Source organism: Lutjanus erythropterus, chromosome 9 (genome assembly GCF_056507025.1).
Source record: "Lutjanus erythropterus isolate fLutEry1 chromosome 9, fLutEry1.hap2, whole genome shotgun sequence".
Classification (NCBI taxonomy): Eukaryota; Metazoa; Chordata; class Actinopteri; order Lutjaniformes; family Lutjanidae; genus Lutjanus; species Lutjanus erythropterus.
This window is the reverse complement of record NC_139325.1, coordinates 32159603-32178468: the sequence shown is the minus strand read 5'-3', so window position 1 is coordinate 32178468 and position 18866 is coordinate 32159603. Positions and strand designations below refer to the sequence as shown.

Here is an 18866-nt window from a genome sequence, read left to right as displayed (position 1 = left end):
TCTCCACTTGTGCATTCTCTCTCTGTGTCTCTCAGCCGATGGATGAGCAGTGCACTGTCTTCAACAATATGGAAGAGCTGAAGGAAAGGCCGACCCACCTGCTGGTCTTCATGCAACATGTCATCCTACAGTTTGACCCTGTTCCTCTGGTGAGAAACAACAACCTTCTATAATGCATCACCCTATTTACATTGTTGTTGACCACATACCAGTCTTTCAGAACAGATATGCATCTATTTTAATTGATACGGCCATCTGTAAGGGCTATATAATGACTTAAAGTGTTAGTTGAAGTGTTTTTTTTAGGCTTTGAGGTTGCTTTCACTTCAGTCTGTGTAGGCATTTTGTGGCCGTCTGTGTTAACAAGTATGTGTCTGTATTTCTATGAGGGCTGCACAATTAATCGCAATATTATCAAATTGCAGTGTGCAATTTCCAAAGCACAGAGCCAGAACCAATTGCAGTTTTTTTGAAAAAAGGAAAATTGTGTGCAAAAAAAAAATTATAATAATGTACTATAGTGCTGCAGAAATGTTACAGACCTTAACAAATATCACATCATCACAATTTTAGTTCTTTTTTTTAACCCAGTAAAGACAAGAATTGTGATCCAAATGAATCAATTCCAGTTTTGATAGATGTTGATAACACCAATAATCAGTAATTGAAGCCATAGTGTGTCCATTTTCAGGAATAAATGGACATCTGGCATGCAGCAGAGTCCCTTAAATCCTGATTATAGACACCTCAGAGTGCATTATCTTTCTAATACCATGGTCACTTGCCAAAGAAAAAAAATTAACACCATTCACATGTTTTGCAATAAAAATCTGAAGTTGGTCACAAATCATAACTCAGTCGAAACCTCAGGGAGTTACCAAGGCAACCATTGCCTGACACAGCCATTACCATCCTATAAGGTTCTTACACAATGGAAACGTTGTTCGCTGGAACTCCTACTACAGTTTCACCAGAACTAGTTAGGTGTTAATGATGACAGGCAGAATCAAGAATTCACTCAGACCATTATATAAAAACATTCAGCCTGATACGTTTATTCAAGTCAGTGTTAGACAGTATGCAGTAGTCGTCCTCACTGATTTAGCACACCAGATCAGTGATATAATATTTGAAGCAGGTCACAGACCCTCATTTACTTTTTTTTTTTTTCTTTTTTAAAATGCCTAAAAATTTGTCAGATTGCCTGTGTTTGATAGCTCTAGTACAGATACAGACAGGAAATGAGGAGAGAGCGAGAGGACGGGTTTGACGTCTGCAGAGGTCATGGTTAGAGTTGAAACGGGGACTTTGTGGTTTTATGGTGTTCATCTAAACCATGAGGTCACCTGGATGCCTCCTCTATGTGAACGTTTAAAGAAGTGCATGATTAATATGATTAATATGAACTTGCTCAGGATTGATGATTGTCCATCCAACTTCACTAATGGAATAGAATTTTATTGCACTTGAATGTAAAGGAAAGTTCCTTTTATTATTACAACCTGGGTCTTATTAAGATTTTATTCTCAAACGGGGACGTGTCAGTGTGGCAGCTCCATGTTAAGGAAGACAAACAGTAAGACAGGTCCTAAAGAGGCATGAGGTCCTAAAGAAGCCCTAAGCCCCTGTTACACAGCCTGTTCAAGGCGGGAATGTTGCGCCTTTATTTTGTTTCGAAGTTATGGAGGTGGAACAGGGAGTCCTGTTCCACTTCCACCTCTGATCCGCCAAGGGATGTAGTAACAGAGTCGTAACAGAGCCGAGCCATTGTCTGAGTAAGAGTAAGCGGTCATGGCGAGTCAGTAAGCTGTTGTGATAAATTACGTACTTATTCCACATGTTTGTTAGCTGTGTCTCAGCTGATCAGTGGACGCTCCTTACAGTGCTGACACAGAGCTGTGAGCACCGAGCAGACACATGCAGGCAGGAGGAGAGAAATCCTCCCCACAGATTATCACACAAGGCAATCTTTTTAACTTAACTGCTGGAGAAGTGACGGTCTGTTTTATTCAGGAACATATACAAAGATTTCTGTTATAAATCCAAGGCTTTATCAGCTCTAGATGCGATTAGAACATACACAAAGTTCGTAATACGTTATAATTGTAATATATATATGTGAAGAATGTGAGTTTAGGATGTTAAACAATGTCCTGTTTTGCCTGTAGGACCTGAGCCGTGCAGTCTCCTCTCCAGCATGGAAACTGTGGGGGTCGCCCACTGTGCAAAAAGGGCTATATTTTAGCCATTTAAACTAAAGCAGTTAAAAGTGGAACAAGTGGTTAATGTTACACTGCAGGTTTTCTGTGTAGTGACCAAGCTTTGCCTGCAGCCAACCAAGTTTGGGACACTCAGATTATCACAGCTTCATCAAAAACCGCACACACAGATAGTTGAATAGAGAGTGCTTTATTTGATGCAAAACAGAAACTACTCCAAATACAAGGAGTCATTATTATACCTAATGCATATTATTCAGTCATGAAAGTCAAATCATGATAATATTAGAAGATTTATTGTGCAGCCGTACCCTGTTTGAAACACATGACGGCACATATTCCCTGTGAGTTTTTACAGTGGTGTGGATAAAGATAAGCCCCTTGTGTTTGTGTGTGTGTGTGTGTGAGAGAGAGAGAGAGAGAGTGAGTGTGTGTGTGTGTCACTGACTACATGTGTGTTAGTGCTGATATAAAGCATGCCTGTCCTTTCCCCTTTGTTCTGCATGCAGCCACTGTGACCCACCCAGGTACTGTTAAAACTCCCACCTCCCTTCCTCCCTCACCCTCTCCACTATTACCCCTTCACCTCACAGAGGTCCATGCAGAGAATAGAAATCTGTCAGAACATCAGTGTATTTTATAGAAAACTGTGTTAATTCTGTGTTGAATTAATTATTCATATTGAGGTATGTGCACGATTATGGCTGCAATGACAATGAGATATTGTCATTATGATTAAAATACCCAATTAGTCTCAGTGATTTGATGAACAGCTCAGCACTTTATTCATTTTATGTCAACATCTTGACGTAGAAGTGTCATACAAATGTGTAACCTCTTAATAATGATGTCTAATTCTCAGTTAATAATGCCACAGAAACTTGGAATTGCATTAATACGCCATAAAGGACAGTAAAGGCTATTAAAACACTGATCTTCTGTCCGTGTCTCGTCCTCTCTCAGCTGTGTTACCTCCATGCTGACCTCTTCAAGAACCTCAGTGCTAAAGAGACCAAGAAGCAGTTTGTGGAGTTCTACAACACGTTCTTGGACAAGGGTGCAGTAAGTAGCACAACACACCACATTTCCTGCAGAACATTGTCTTTATGCTTGGGCTTTACATAACAAACAACCTGATTGCCAGGAACACATTAATTAAGTGTAAATTATATATTTATTTATTTTTTAACTTAAGTTAAAATTATATGATAGGAAATTAACGTATTTTGTGATGTAGTGCTGCTATGATTAGTCAAAAAGAAAATTGCCAACTATTTTAGATCATCAGTTAATCTTTAAATCATTTTTCAAGCAAAAAGATCAAACATTTGCAGGTCAAACTTTTGGAAAGATATTTTATATTATATTAAGATATCATGATATTGAACCTGCATCCAATTAGAGTAACAAAATCTGTGATGTAGCGCTGAGCAACGGAAAAATGTAAACAGCGTGCAGAGATGAGCTGTCATGGTGTAGCACTGATATGTGCAGTTACATATCTTGGTGTCTAAATGACTAAGGTACAAAAAGTTGCTGCAAAGTATTCCTTGGGGGCAACTGTGCCCATCAAATTTCAGCCTATAAACATGGTGGTTTTTGCCACAATATTATAAACCACTCTCAAGGGCTTTCAGGCCTGATTTCAGGGATTTCAACTAAAATGTGTTATTCAAGAAGCTGTGTGTGTTACCAACTATGCATTTTCAGAGAGAGAGAGAGTGTGTGTGTGTTTGTTGTGTGCGTTATGACAGTTAGGGTAGCAGTTCAGTGTGTGCACAGTTGAAATAAACTCCTCATGTTCCCATGTCTTGTTTGATGATGAAGGGGGATCTTGCATGTGAATGCTTCTGGGATGGTCCCATTCTTCAGACTTCAGTATATACATTAGCTTTTAAGGGTTTGATCATGTGAATTTTCCCTGTCGGGAACCCATTTTTCCTATTATTCCAACACGACATGAATGCAGGATTAGCTCCAAAGTTAGCAACAACGTCGACTCATATAAGGTCCCCTGCCAGGCTTAACAACTTTTCTGGCAGAAACCCTGCACGTTATTCAAACAGAAACTAAATCAAATGCACCAGAACTGTCCTGGTTGATCTTTCCACTGTTCCAACAATCTCCAATTCTGCTTTGGTCAAAATAAACCTTTAGTTCGTTGCGTTAGATGTGAAAATATTCTGGATCTACACGCTGGGTTCCCCGCTGCCTCTGATGCCTGACCTCCCTCTCAAATCCGTCACGGTTGTTTCATATCAAACCTACCCAGACCAATGTTAGCCCCTCCGGGTCAAGGATGGCTGTAAATCTGTCTGGCAGAGCAAAGAAAAGATGAGCTTGCAGATTTTGTCTGGTTCTTTGTCTGAAACACCAAATAGCAGGCAGAGAGGGAGGGACACCACACTGATAACATACACCATTTTATTCTCATGCATCTTATCTATCTTAAGCTTATGAGTGTTATTGCAGAGTGAGTGATATGCAGTAATCACTTTTTCTTTAAGGAAGCACAGATCCAATTCTATTTTCTTATAGTGTGTTTGGACTTGGTGTCCTTTCACCTCTTGTGTTTTGTTTTTTATGTCCAGCTCGGGTTTGGGGGAGAAAGTCACAGCTCTTTTTTTTTTTCAGGTCGTGTGCAGCTTTTTGTTTCTGTGAAGGCCTCAATTGCACTGTTTACTGGTTTATTACTTTAGCAGATGTTGCAGACATTATATGACTTGAATTATCAGCTTTATCTTTGCATGCATTTGTGGTTTGAAACACTTCCAGTAGTCTTATAATGATAGACTCAAGACTGATGATGATCGCTCTGTTTCTTTGTGCTTTATATTTCTGTGATTCTTAGCTTTTAGAGAGTTATGTTAGTTGATAGTGTGTATTATATAAAAATGATTTAGAAACACATAACAGCCTTTCCAGGATGGATGTATTATTTTATCATTGAGTTGTATCAATAGGAATTTGATACGCTGTGCAGCTGTAGTCTGTGCGTGGATGGGTGTCAGCTCTGTCTCTACTCTGTGTCTGTGCAGCATCCTTCACTCTCTGTCTGTCCTTTTCCTCCCTGTACACCTGGCCTCTGTCTCTTCTCTGTTTTATTTCCTCCCCAAAGCTCATGCGCTGTTCATGTCTGTCACTCGCTCCCTGTCTTTCTGTCTGTGCGTCTGACCCCACCGCTTCCTGTCAGGATCGTGGGAAAGTCCTTTCAGGGGACTCGTTCTCTCGCAGCTTCTCTTTTTTTTTTAAACCCTGTGTCTTTTGTAAACCCACTGACTTAAAGTTGGCCCATGTGGTTATTTTCATGTCATTGACACATCTAAGTAGCTGTATTTTTTTTTCTCTTGGTTGTTCTTTTTATTTCTGATGTTTAAATGACCCCTTGTGGTGATATGTAGCTACTGCACACTATTTATTTTGAGTTCAGTTGATACAACACATTACAAAGAAATAATTATCCATGTTCACTCGGTTGTCAGTTTATTAGACACACCAAGCTAAAAAAGAAAGGAACACAGGAGTTTGATGTGGCTCACAGGTCAGGCGGGTTATTGGTGGTTTGATCCTCGTCTCCTCCAGTCTGGATGTTGAAGTGTCTAAAATGGCAAAGGCAATACAAATGACAGTCTCTTTACCATTTAACTAGAATGTGACTTGAATCCTATTTTGTTTCCCATATCATTGTTAATGATTGAATAAAAAATGTGGGGTTGGGGAGCGCCAACTTTTTAATCAAATGGTTAATTGGATTTATCTAGAAAATAATCAGCATATTAATCGATGATGAAAACAATCATTAGTTGTAGCCTCAAACTGTACGGTCATTTTGGAGGATACGTTTGATGCTGCAGAACTGCATTGCATTATACGGAGAGAAGTTTCTGTTCTGTAGCCGAACCTCACTGATTTAAATGGAGTGGACTAAATTATAGAAACGCCCACCTGTATAACTCAATAGGAATCAACAGCAGCACAAACTGCAGCGTCCAGTCTGACCAGACGATTGAATCAACACCTTTTTCAGGTCTGTTGTATCAGACCAGGTGGTGCCTAAACTTTTTTCCCTTGGAGAACCAAAACTGGCGAGCCTTGGGCCAAAAGAAAACACCTGCTGTGTTTTATTAAGATACAAAATGGTAGTTGGATCACAAGTTTCCATAATTGACTGACATCCTACACAAAGTTTTGCTTCAGATTATAAAAATAATGAACAATTAGGGATCCTATATATTTTAAAAGAATGTTTACCTCCCAAAAAATAAAAAATCATAAACGGTAAATTAATTTTTATTTCTTTGTTTTGTGAGAAACATCTGCTGGCCAAGGTTGAACCTCATGGCGAGCCATCTTTGGCCCGTGGGCCCCACTTTAGGCACATCTACATCAGACTGTACTACTTAATTTAGGTTTATCTAACAAACTGGCAACTGAAAGTAGATCAAATGCTAAATGCTTTACATAATATATTTATTGTCAATGTAATATTCTTACTTTTGTCTCTGTTCATATCTTGGCTTTTGCTCTACATTATAGATCCTTAAAGTGGCAACACCAGTACACGTAATGTATGAACTGGGTAAGTTATTTTCCTGTGTTATATTTATCAAAAACCATCATGTATTCTTTCTCATATGCATAAACAGCTCAGCCCCACATGATGTCTCGTTCCCTGTGTCACTACCTCTCATTAACTCGCTTCTCCTGTCCCCCTTCCTGAAGACCGAACCCGTCCAGATCTGCTCTCTGAGGACACCCAAAGACGATTTGCTCAGGACGTTCAGGCCCTGCAGGCTCCGGAAGTGGCCAAACAGCTGGAAGATTTCAGGTGAGAAGAATCCCCATTGTGAACTGTACTCAGGCGGTCAAGCAGTGCCTTTATTAAACACCAAGAATATTTTGTTTTTAAATCCACAACATTTGTCTCAGTGAGGGTTTCTGAAGTTTAAGAAAGATGTTCAGGTAATTAGCAAGTAACTAGCAAGTGAAGCAAGCTGGAATATCTATGAGTATTTATGAACAATCTGGTGTTTTTTTTCTATAGTTGTGTCTTATAACTCTGTAGCACATTTTCTGCATCTATTGTTTATTTCTGCTCTGCATTTATCAAACCAAATCAAATTAAGTTTATTTATAAGCTCATTTAAAAGCATCCAACATTAAGCAAAGTGCTGTGCAATGAAATAGCAGAATAGCATTAGAGATAACTTAAAAATTAATTCTCATGCACAAATAAATAAGTAAAGGAAGAGATAAAAAATATAAAATGCAGAAGAATAAATAAATAAAAATGTGGGTTTTGAGTTTTTTCTTAAAAGTGTCAGCAGTAGGGGAACACTTAATTGGAAATGTTAGACCGATCCAGAGCTTTGGGGCAGCTACAGCAAATGCCCAGTCGGCCTTCAGCCTCAATCGAGTGACAGCCAAGAGCAGCTGGTCTGATGATCTGAGAGCTCTGGAGTAAGAAAGGAAGCAGAGGAGCTCAGAGATGCAATGAGGCCATGTAGATCTTTAAAAAAAGCACTAGAAGAATCTTAAATTCTGTTCTGTAGTGTACTTAAAGGTCGTTGTGGTCTGTATTGCTTGTCTGTGAGTATATATATACTGAAATGGTGTTGGTTGTTGCTGTATTATTGTGCTGATGTTTCACTGTTTGCTGTTGTTCTGCATGGCTTCTGTTCTGTCTTGTAGAATTCTTGTTTAGTTGCTGTAGCTGCCTCTGTGGTATTTTTTTATCCTGGTTCTGTACATTTTATCACTTTCTAGGTTTCAAAACTTCTCCGCTAATGACTGCAGTTGAAAATTATCCAGCTGGTTGACACTGCTCATTTACAGAAATGTGTGTCGCCCTTCATAAATAAATAAGTCAAATTAAAATGAGATTAAAATTTCACTTTTAAATAATGGTAACAATCACATTTTTGTTTTGAATTATGGTGGAGAAATCAGAAAACTGACTAATAGAGCAATAATGTGAGGTTTCTCCACACAATGCTAACTGCAACATTTAACCAGTCAGTCCATTTTGCATTTGTCTTTTTTTTTAAGGCAGCATTTGGCTTCACTTTATGCCCGTCAATATGAAAATAAACTTGTGGAGATGTGAACATTTCTTTTCTGGAAGGCTTTAACTGTGACTAGCAGAAACATGAACATAAGAAAAGGTCATCTTGATCTCTCTTTCCCACTTTTTTTTTGTCAGTATCATTGTGTCTCTGTGATGCTTATGTTTAGGTAGTTATTTTAGATCCGCTGCCTAACTGCACAGGAAAGATGATGATGATGATCTGATCTGAGAGTGAAGCAGGAGCAATCTTTTCAGTGAATCAAACCTAATAAGACACAAAATCAGTAACTGCGGACATCATGGAGAGGATAATGAGAATTAGTTTGGTTCATGAATCACAAAGGTTTGTGTTCAGTAGCCACTTTCTTGGAACTCTTTTGAAAAAACATATTTTAGGTGTGGTAATTCACTGAGCTCCTCTCTTCATTTACATCATGTGTCTGCTCGCAGAATCAGGAAAACATTTATCAGCATTCTGTGTGTTTTCAGTGTTAATCCTGCCTCCATCTGCTTTGTGTTGCACAGGCAGAAGAGGATGATGGGTATGACCCCCAACGAGGCTGAGCTCGTTGACGTGGAGAGCCACTATCCCACCGACCGCATCCCGATCGAGATGAAGGAGAAGTCCGTAGCCGAGAACCTGCTGGATAAGATGTCAGAGACGCAGTGAGTGTCTCTCTCTTCTGCCGCTTCTTATAACACAAAAAATAAAATAAGTATTCAGATGTAGACCCTGCCAGATGTAGACCCTGCCAGTATCTCAGTATGTCTACCTTCTACAGAGCAGTGAGTTATTTTGGGTGCCAGAGGTTCCCGTGGTAACAATTTTCTGCATAGACGTTGTTTTAGTTGACTCACGGTTGAAGCACTTTAAAGGTACAGTGTGTAAGATTTACTGGGATTTATTGCAGAATATGGCAGAAATTAAACATACTATTCATAATTATAAATTTTTGTCGTGTTTTTGCTACCTTAAAATGAGCCGTTTACATCTACTGAAGGTGCAGGTCCTCTTCCATGTGTGCAAGCTCCTTCTAGTGGCATGCGGAGCAGTCAGTTTAAAAACTGAAATAAATTAATTTAAAAACATATTACTATCAAATACCGCAAAATTTCGAATTAAAATACACTAAAATATGACCTCACTGAAGTGGAATAAAATAATTTTTAACTTTCAGGTATTTTTGTTTCAATATCAGCCTATTACGTAGTCACAATGATGCATGTAGCGCATCCTTACTGATAGTTACAAGCTAAACTGATGCAAAGATGTTATGGTAGCGGAGATCAAATGGAGTCTGGTTCAAATCAGTGGTTTCAAAACGCTGCACTTGTGGCTCCAAACGGGAGCTATTATGAAGACAAGTGCAGATCAGGAGGAGAGTATTTTCAGCAGCCGTGTTGAAAACGAAGTGGATGACAGTGAATTAAGCTCAAGTGCTAGTGGCTACTTAAGAATTGCCAGTGAAGTAAAGTGCAAGCACCAAATGGCGCAAAACAGTAAAGTGGTGCTTGGAGACCTTGATATTTTCAGAAGTGGTAAAAGTTTTATAAACACTGTCCTACAGGCTTGGAAGGGGAGAGTGACATGAGCAGTTTGTAATCTGCAAGCTCACCGCTAAATGCTACTAAATCCTACACACCGGTCCTTTAAAAGCTTGGATGGACATGAAAACTCACCCAGCTGAATCATCAGTGCAAGAAATGAGCAACTGTTTCAAAAAGTATCTGGTTATTTGATAAAAAAAAAAGTCAAATGTGGACAGGCCTGTATACATAAATGCATAAGGCGAGAAGTCAACTGCGACTCCTAAGGAGAATTTTGATTGCATATGTTGCTAACGGCGATTTAAAACTGAAGATTAAACTTTGTAGAAACCCGATAATGGATGACTGTAGCGAATAAGGGGGCTTGTTCTGTTCCCACATGCAATGATGAAGCGTTTTAAATTTGATTTGCCGGAGGAACTTAACTAGGAATTAAAAGTCCCTTTTGTGCATTCCTGTTTCTATTTCCCCTGCATCTGAGGAACTGTGGAAATCAGGCCAATTAGACTGACGACTGAAAACAAGAAAACAACAACATATAGTGTCATGAGGATATTATTAAAATAAAACTTTCAAAAAATAATTGGACAGCAGGGAAAATATTCATCTTCTTTCTATTGCCAGCTGCTCTACACTTTAATAGTTGGGATTGTTTGAAGGAGGTTTTTGTGAGGTACACATCCAGACAGTCGGTGTATTACCTGCAGTAGATGACGGTCAGGACGCCTCCAGTTTGGAGAAGCAGCAGGAGCACCAGTGCAGGAAGCTAAACAATGTACTGCTGTGGACAGGGTCAGGAGCAATATGTATTTTTGCCACACAATATTAGTTATTAAACCGTTTCAGTTTATCACCGATGTCTCTATATGACCTACATAAGTGAAGTAGGCCATCAGCGAGAAGATCGGCTGTATCTGTATAGTTATTCTTAATGCCTGCCACCAGATCGGATTCTCCTTGAAATCAGATTAAACTAACCTGGATTTACATTTTCCCACAGAGAGCAGTGTGTTAGCCGGTTAAAAAGAAACAGGAGGATATTTGTCTTTAGATCATTTTACTTTTGACATTATATTTTATGGTTATTACAGTAGAAACACACACTGCTTTTAGAGCCTGCTGACATTGTAGTACCACCACTATGTAAGTCAAATACCTCTCTCTCCAAAGCAGCAGAATCTTTTGGCAAAAACTAACCCTCAAACTTTCAGAGGGTTAGTTTGGATTGACCAAAGTCACACAACAACACAAAGTACTGTTTTTGTCAAAGAAATTTGGTGGTGGGGACTGAACTCTTTCTTACTCTAAACTGTATTAGTAGGACACATAGTACATATAATGTGCAGAACTGGAATAGTAAATACAAAAAAGCAAAACCTTTTCCCTTTATTGTCACTGTTGTGTGACATAATTTGCAGATTATCATTTTCTTTTTGTTTTTGGACTTTTTAAAACCCAAACCATGTCCATATAAAGAAAGTTGCACTGGTCTCTCCTTCACTGTGTGCACCATAGCAGATTCTTACAAACAAGCTAAAACCAAAGGTGTCTGCATGGCTCTCACCTTCCAGATGATTAGCAAGATGATGATGACGAATCCTGCAACAAATCTAGTTGGGACAAGCAAACTAGTTTGGTCAAGCAAAATGAAGGCTCTACCAATTAGCATGGCATAATTAAAACTCAAACTGTAGAGTAAGCTCATGTCGGTATACTTTCTATACCGTTTATACTGTTCACCTCTAGTAAGTACCACACATGACCCCACTTCAGAAAATCTGGACTATCCCTTTAAGCTGAGAAGATGACTGGTCTGTCAGATAAGTTGGAAAAGCAAACTTTTTTCAGGATCTGTTCCCTCTGAAGTCGGCACCACACTTTCTGTAAAGCTCTATAGTCGGTGTATTCAGCTTCGGCTGTGCACATAACCAATCTAGCTCAAAGCACACAGAGACAAACACAGAAGGAGATGGAGAGAAAATCAAGTTCACCGGACTCGAGAGCCGAAGAGGGGAACAGTGATTGGAAGAGAGCACAATAGAGCAAGAAGGAAATGAAGAGGCAGAGAGGAAAAGATGGAGTCAGCAGTGCCACGCTGGCAGGAAGGCTCTCTCCTGGCATTTTGCCAATCGGAGGGAGGGATGGTGGGGGGTGGAAGGGTTTTGAGGGAGTAATGCAGCGGAAGAGAGAAGGGGGAGAGGAAGGGCCAGAGGGTTATCGATGCTGGATAGCTCCTGCCCTGGACACGGTTTAAGAAAGAAAGCAAGAGATCTGGGGGAAAGTTAATCTATCCTTGACCCCGTGGCCAACTACAATGTGTTATCCTCTACGAGAAGCGAGTCAGACAGAGAGAAAGAGGAGGCCAGGGAGAGGGCAGGAGACTGTCTAACTTCATCTTGTCAGAGGAGAGGAAAAAAATGAACAACAGAAATGAAAGGAGATGCGCTCGTCCTGTGGATATAACCATGCTGCCAGTGGAGGAGACACAAAAAGCCTGCAAAGCAGTCTGTATCAAAGAGATGATAATTCAGCTTTTCACTCACTCAGTTACTATCACACAGTTGGATCTCTATCTCCAACGCACAAACGATCCATTCAGCTTTTCTCTATTCATTCCTCCTGACAATCATCTCTCTATTCCCCTCACTCTTAAACATTCTCCCACACTCTTGCACCCAGTGCCCCCCTCCTCGATTCGACCACAACACGGTGACCTCGCCCCAGCTGTTTCCGATTGGTCCCTCCGGTGATGAGAATGAGACAGCCAGACCATTTGATTGGATTATGCAGGGAAATCCCGGGGAAACCCCTCCCACCCTTTATGTTCATAGCAAAACAGAGTATCCAGTTTCCACAGTCTTGCCTGCATGTTGCATCAGACAAAAACATGGTTAAATAGACATTTCCGCTGTGCTGGACCATTTCTGACTTTGCAGACAGCTTAGTAGAGAGACAAACCAGAGCAGACAAAGTTTTAGACAGTCAGCAGACAATAGTTTAGACTTATTTGCAGATCTTTTAAGAGTGCAATTTGATTTTAATATTTTCTCAAAGCGGTCAAAGGTGCAGCTTTTGATGCATCTTTTACTTTTTTGATCTTTTTTTTTTTTGTTTTTTTTTTCTACTTTTTTGTGCAAATTTTAGAATATGTTCAATAGCTTCTGCTCTGAACACAAAAACACAACACTCAGCTTTGAGTTGGGAAAACTCAGTCACTTCAGATTTCATAGGCCCAAAACACTTTTACTAATCACTCGAGCGAGAGAAAGGAAAAATGCTACTTAAGAAGAAGAGGTGAGCGTGATGCTGCAAGATGAGTAAGTCTGGTTTAACTGTTTCTCTTTCTGACTGTACCATCGCTGACACCTGTCTCTTTTCTTTCAGGCTTACGATCGTCTCAGACGAGGAAAAATGGTGAGTTAAGTTTTTTTTTTTAAAGTAAAGTTTTAAACATTTGCATGAGTGTTCAGTTTGAGTGGCTATTTGTGCACGTGGAGCTGATTTGATCTGCATGCTTTTTCCAAGCCTGGGTGTGGTCAAACCACAAAATTTTTGCATTCTGGCTCAGATGCATGGAAAACATCAATGTCAGTTCACTTTTCTTTGGAAAAAAAGTTGTTTCTACTAGTATGTATCTTTGTATTTGTCCCTGCACTCCATAACAGTATCGTGTAAAGTGACTAAAAAGCATTTTTAAGTTTTCTACTCTTTGATTAATGGGTTGCACATGCAGAAAATGATTAAATCCTGTCATGCACACCATAGCGTTTTTCTTTTCTCTTAACAGTTCTCGTCCTTTGTACTTAAGTTCTTTATGTTTCAGTCACTGTATTCAGACAGCTGCCCTGTAAAAACTGTGGGGACTGATGATGCGAGACATTTATACTTTTGTTGTGTGCACATCCCCAGAGGCTCCTCCCTCAGTCCTTTTTTTCCCTTGCAATTTATCTCATTTCCCTCAACTCCTCCTTTGTCTTTTTGTATCATATTTTTCTCTCCTCCCTACTCTTTTCAACTCCTCCTTGTCCTCTTCCTCCTCCCCCTCTTCTTCTTCCTCCTCCTCCTCCTCCTCCTCTCTTTCTGGACAACTCTCCACCTCTCCCTCTTCCCATCTCCCTGCATCTGCTCATCCTCATTTTCATCCTTGCGCTCTTTCCTCATTTGCACAAGTGTCTCGCTATCATCATCAGTGACACCAGAGACTATGCAAACACACCACTGTGGCATCTTTTGTACTTTATTGCAGCCTTTAATGTGAAATATATGGTAACACATATAATAACCACCATTAATAAAAAGTAAATAGATTTTTATTTTACTTAATTTTGGTTAATAGTTATTACTGTTAACAAACATTCAAATAATGTGTATATATGCTTTAGAAAACATTTATTAAGCAACTGTAAAGTTTCTTAAACATCAGTTGCAACTTATTACAAATAATGTTCATAGATGCAGCAATAAATAAATGAATATGCAACATCCAGGTGGACTTTCAAAATAAAGGCAGAAAAACTAAATATCATGCTTTGGTTTAAAATAAGTATGTTGCTTATGCAAGTAAATATGCATGACATAATGTAGGTAAGGTATTATAATCAAGAGTTTAATATAGTATTTAAAATGTTAAGTGTGCAACAGTAAACTTAGTCTATTAGTTTAATTAGTAAATTAACTAACTAATTAGTTAATAATTAACTAATGATAAAATACCATAAAATATAGCATTAGTAATAATTAGTAAACATAAGTGTCATTCTGTTGTCTTTAAAAAATAAATTGCTATTAACTAAAGTTTAATTAACTATCAATTTAGTACTTATTAATGATTGTAAAGTTTTAAGGACAGATGCATCTTTAAGAAAAACAAGATTAATTTTTCTCAAGCATTAAATAAAAATCCTGCAAAACAGAAGATAAACAAATAAGTATTAAGAAAAACATTATTAGACATTATTAATTACTGCCTTTCTCTAACTTTTCCTGCAGCCAATCCATCTTTTCAGCGGTGGCCTTCTACATGAAGCACCTTGGGGTAAAAACCAGGGCAGTAGACAGTAAGAAGTCCAGAGGAGGCTTCTTTAGGAGACAGTTGGTAAAGGTGAGCTACCGTCGCGTATGTGGAAAGATAAAATTTGACTTCTTTTTAGCTTGACCTTCTTTCTTACTCCCTACCTGTGTTATCTTTTTCAGAACAAGAAGGATGAATCCACAAAGGCCAAACCCAGAGGGGTGTTTCCTGGCATCCCCAGCTGGATTGCAGGCAACAGTATGTATCTACTCATGATTTGTGTAGCTGGTACTTAATTTGTTACCTTTTCTGAATGACATTTAAAGGCGTGTGTATATTATAAATGTAGTATGATATATAATTACACTGATGATTAAAAGAACTATACTGTTCAGTATCTTTACATGTTGATGTCCATGAATGGTCTGGATATGAGAACATGTTGTCCTGCCCTTCTTTCTCGCTACAGCTGAGGTCAAACCTAAAACGGATGCTGAAGGTACTCGTCATCCAGAGTTCCCTCTCACCTCGCCTTTTATCTGTAGAATGGTCACATCCCTACTAATCAACCCATAAGCATGTCTGCATGTCCCAAATCAAACTGGGAATTGTTTAGTTGTTTCATGGTTGTTACTATTGGTAGTGTATATTTTGTCATCGCCAAAAACCGTCACACATTGCACATGTAGTTATCTCGTCTGCAGGGTTGTGGGTGTTCTCATGTAACAAACTAACCCTCTCATTTTACTACAGAGGCCATGATTGCTCTTACTCATCCTGTCTTGTTTGTCTGTGTCACTGACTGACGTGATTTTGGGTCGTGTTTTTCTGCACCCGCTTTGCGCTCTAAACTTGTTGCACTCTTCGCCCTCCTCAGCGGATAAGGAGAAAGTGAATCCGGAGCGTAAGGGTGTAGCTCCCGGCAGAGGCTCCCTGACCGACTCTGCAGCCCCGTCCCTCCCCAGCAAGAAGTCTAGTACCAGTGGAAGCCCCGCATCCCTGCCTGGGGTAGAGATCAGTGATGGCTCAGGCAACAACATCAGCACCGTCAACAGCCCCGACTCCGCACACGTCGATGGTAAGAGTTCCCATTGACCAGACTGTGTTGTATGAAGTCTAGACTGTTCCACCAGAGTAATTATAGACTTTTCCAGTGTTGATCATAATCAGTTGATAAATTAATGAGTAAAACAAGACTACTACCACACTTAATAATGGCTCTGTGGGTCAGAAGCTAGGAACAATGATGCTTTGGGATAAATGCTAATATCAGCATGCTAACATGCTCAAAATGCCAAAGCTAACATAAAAGAGACCCATCTTTAACTTGAAAATATGCAAATGAACAAAATAATTGTTTTTTACAATGCATTCCGCCTCAGAAAATATTTCACTGTCGCTTCTTACGAAACCACTAGCATTTGTGCTTGGTTCATAGTCGTCCATTTCACTTACAACACGGCTGCTCTTGATCTACCGTCTGTCTGAAATAGTTTCAATTTGAATCCACGATTGCTGTGTTTTTGCAATGTTTTTTTTAACTAACTACCTGTAATCATGGATGATGCATTTGCGTGCTACATGCACGATCATGACTACGCGGCAGGCTGATATTAAGACAAAAATACTGGAAAGACAAAACTTATCTAATTTTTCATCTATTTTCATTAAACACTTTGTAGTATTTTGATTGTATTATATGTTTTTAAATTGATTTATTTCATATTCAAAGAATATTTCTGGTGTTCCTCTGCGTACCACTAGAGGGAGCTCAAGTACCACCAATGGCTCACATACCACAGATTGAGAATCTAGGCAATAAATGAAATGCTAACTTGAAATGTTAAAGCAAGATAAATGAATTGTGAGATGGAATAAGTTATGAAGACCTGTACAGTAAGAAAATTGAGTAACAAAGTATAATTTCTCTACTGACCAATCAGGTGAAGCTACAGATTCACATCACTCATAGAATCAAACAAGTATCATATATAATCACTTAATGGCAGCAGAGTCCTACTATATGAACATGAAACAATATATAACCTCATATACAGGGAAAAAAATTATTTGCAGCTCAAAATGTACATGATAAATAATATGTAAAAGAACAATATTTAAAATATGGTATTCAGATTTAATTTGAGCTTAAACAAGAGCCTGTCTCTAGACAAGAAAATAAACTAGATAGAATATAAGAAAAAGTTAGAGATGTACAATATACACAGGCTCTGAAGAAACTAATAAGAACAAAATGCAGCATGAAAGACCATATCATAAAATTTACAAAGGATTACAGTGAGTAAAAGGTTCACTTTGTAGATATGCGCGTCATAAAACACAAAGGCACCTAATCCACTACTTTGTGCTGTAAGGAAACTGATAAAAAAAAAAAAACTCTTTTATTAGCAAGCAGCTTTCATCCCACCCCACTCAGGAGAGGTCTCACCAAATGCCATTTTTTTTAGGATAAGAAGAGTATAAAATACCACAGAAGATTTTGTGGAAAAAGCTGAGGACATGAAAGCCAGATTTGTCCAGTGAGGGCACCCTGCTGAATGGATTGATAGGGCTTATGAGACTGCACTGAGAAAACCTGCTCGGAATTGTTGGGAAAAAAAAAAAGTGAGAAAAGAGAGAAGAGATTTTCTGTGACTTGCATCACCTCTTATTCTCCTCAATCACATGTCATAAAATCAGATTTTAGAAAATACTGGCAGCATATTTTAAATCCAGAACTAGCCCCAATTTGTAAAGATCTGCCTCTTTTTATTATTAAACACAAATCCACAGTAGTTGCGACCAGCTGTTGTGACATATGTACATGCATGCATCCACTTGTGCACGCATTCACACTTGCAACTACTTGACGGCTGTGGCTAAAGTATAAAGAGTGGGATTAAGTCGCACCAGAAGAAGGAGGATCTCTCTGCCAAGTCCAGTGACACCTGCTGCAATACTATGCAACAAATGGTTTGTGAGTTATGAAAGAGAGCTACAGTATAGGAGGCGACTGTCTCCAATCCAAAATAAACTCTGCTTAGTCCAATAATGATGCCTAAAACAAACGTGTATTGAGTTATTAAAGAGGGGTGACTTAAGTATAGGGGGCGTGACAAACCTGCGTCTTTAAAATAAAAACAAGCGATACCTCTATGATTCAAGATACTCTTAAGCTGTTCAGCTGTAACAAACCCTTAATAAATATGATATATATATTTGAGAATATAATTAGTATGGTTTATTTATGCATCATTGTTTAAAAGATATGCTGTACATTTTTCAATTTACTGGATAAAAACACCGACTTATTCTCTCTTAACAGAAAGGATTGCAATACATAACCCCTCGTGTGTTTTCTCGTTTATCTTCCAGGCCTCTCAAGCAATCGCTTAGAGCCTCCGACCCTGTCAGAAGGGGGTGATGTGTCCCCTGTCGGGCTGGGAGGGGGGCTGACCATCGGGGAGCCGCCCTCGCCCAGCGACACCCCCACAGAGGAGAATCCGGACAAAGACAGGTGAGGAGGATGGAGGTGCTAACAAAACAAACAATAGCATCCAGACAGGGAGATTACAACTGCAGCGTAGTGACTCAGTAAGAGAGTGTAAGAAATGACAGGATTAGAGATTGTAATCAGATTATAATTAAGACTGTAAGGGAGGTGTACATAGTAAATACAGTATTGATTCAGCAATCGGGGAGAACGGGGGGGGTGAAACGTGTGGAGTGCTCCGGCTGAGGGAGCGTGGTAAAACTCCCCCAGCAGTCTGTCCCTGCTGTGTGCAAGCTTTTGTCGCGCTGCCTGTTGCTCGCTAGCTAACAGAGCCTGCAGGTTTGAGAAGGACCCTCACCAGGTGAACTCCGGCCCAGTCCTCCCTTCCAGCCCTTTGCCTTCCCTCTCCTTCATGCCCTCTCTCCTTTTTTTTCCTCCTCATAATGGCTCGCGTGCTCTCCTCCTAATATCACCGTCTCCTCTTCGTGGTCTTCTGTGTGCGTCCTGTTGTGCATCTCCTAATGTTTA

General features: G+C 39.4%; 1 protein-coding gene across 2 annotated transcripts in view; it reads left to right on the top strand.

The window, feature by feature from the left end:
* arhgef1 (Rho guanine nucleotide exchange factor (GEF) 1) overlaps positions 1-18866 on the top strand; it is a 43885-nt gene that overhangs the window by 7523 nt on the left and 17496 nt on the right. Inside the window, exons 3-13 of one of the 2 annotated variants that reach the window (XM_084727154.1) lie at positions 36-149; positions 3183-3281; positions 6756-6798; positions 6942-7047; positions 8812-8952; positions 13219-13248; positions 14824-14935; positions 15028-15103; positions 15315-15344; positions 15723-15923; positions 18221-18362. In XM_084727154.1, coding sequence (XP_084583280.1) covers positions 36-149; positions 3183-3281; positions 6756-6798; positions 6942-7047; positions 8812-8952; positions 13219-13248; positions 14824-14935; positions 15028-15103; positions 15315-15344; positions 15723-15923; positions 18221-18362 — 1094 coding nt within the window. Of the gene's footprint in view, positions 1-35; positions 150-3182; positions 3282-6755; positions 6799-6941; positions 7048-8811; positions 8953-12710; positions 13249-14823; positions 14936-15027; positions 15104-15314; positions 15345-15722; positions 15924-18220; positions 18363-18866 lie in introns of those variants that run through there. The other variant, XM_084727153.1, reaches the window with a different exon arrangement.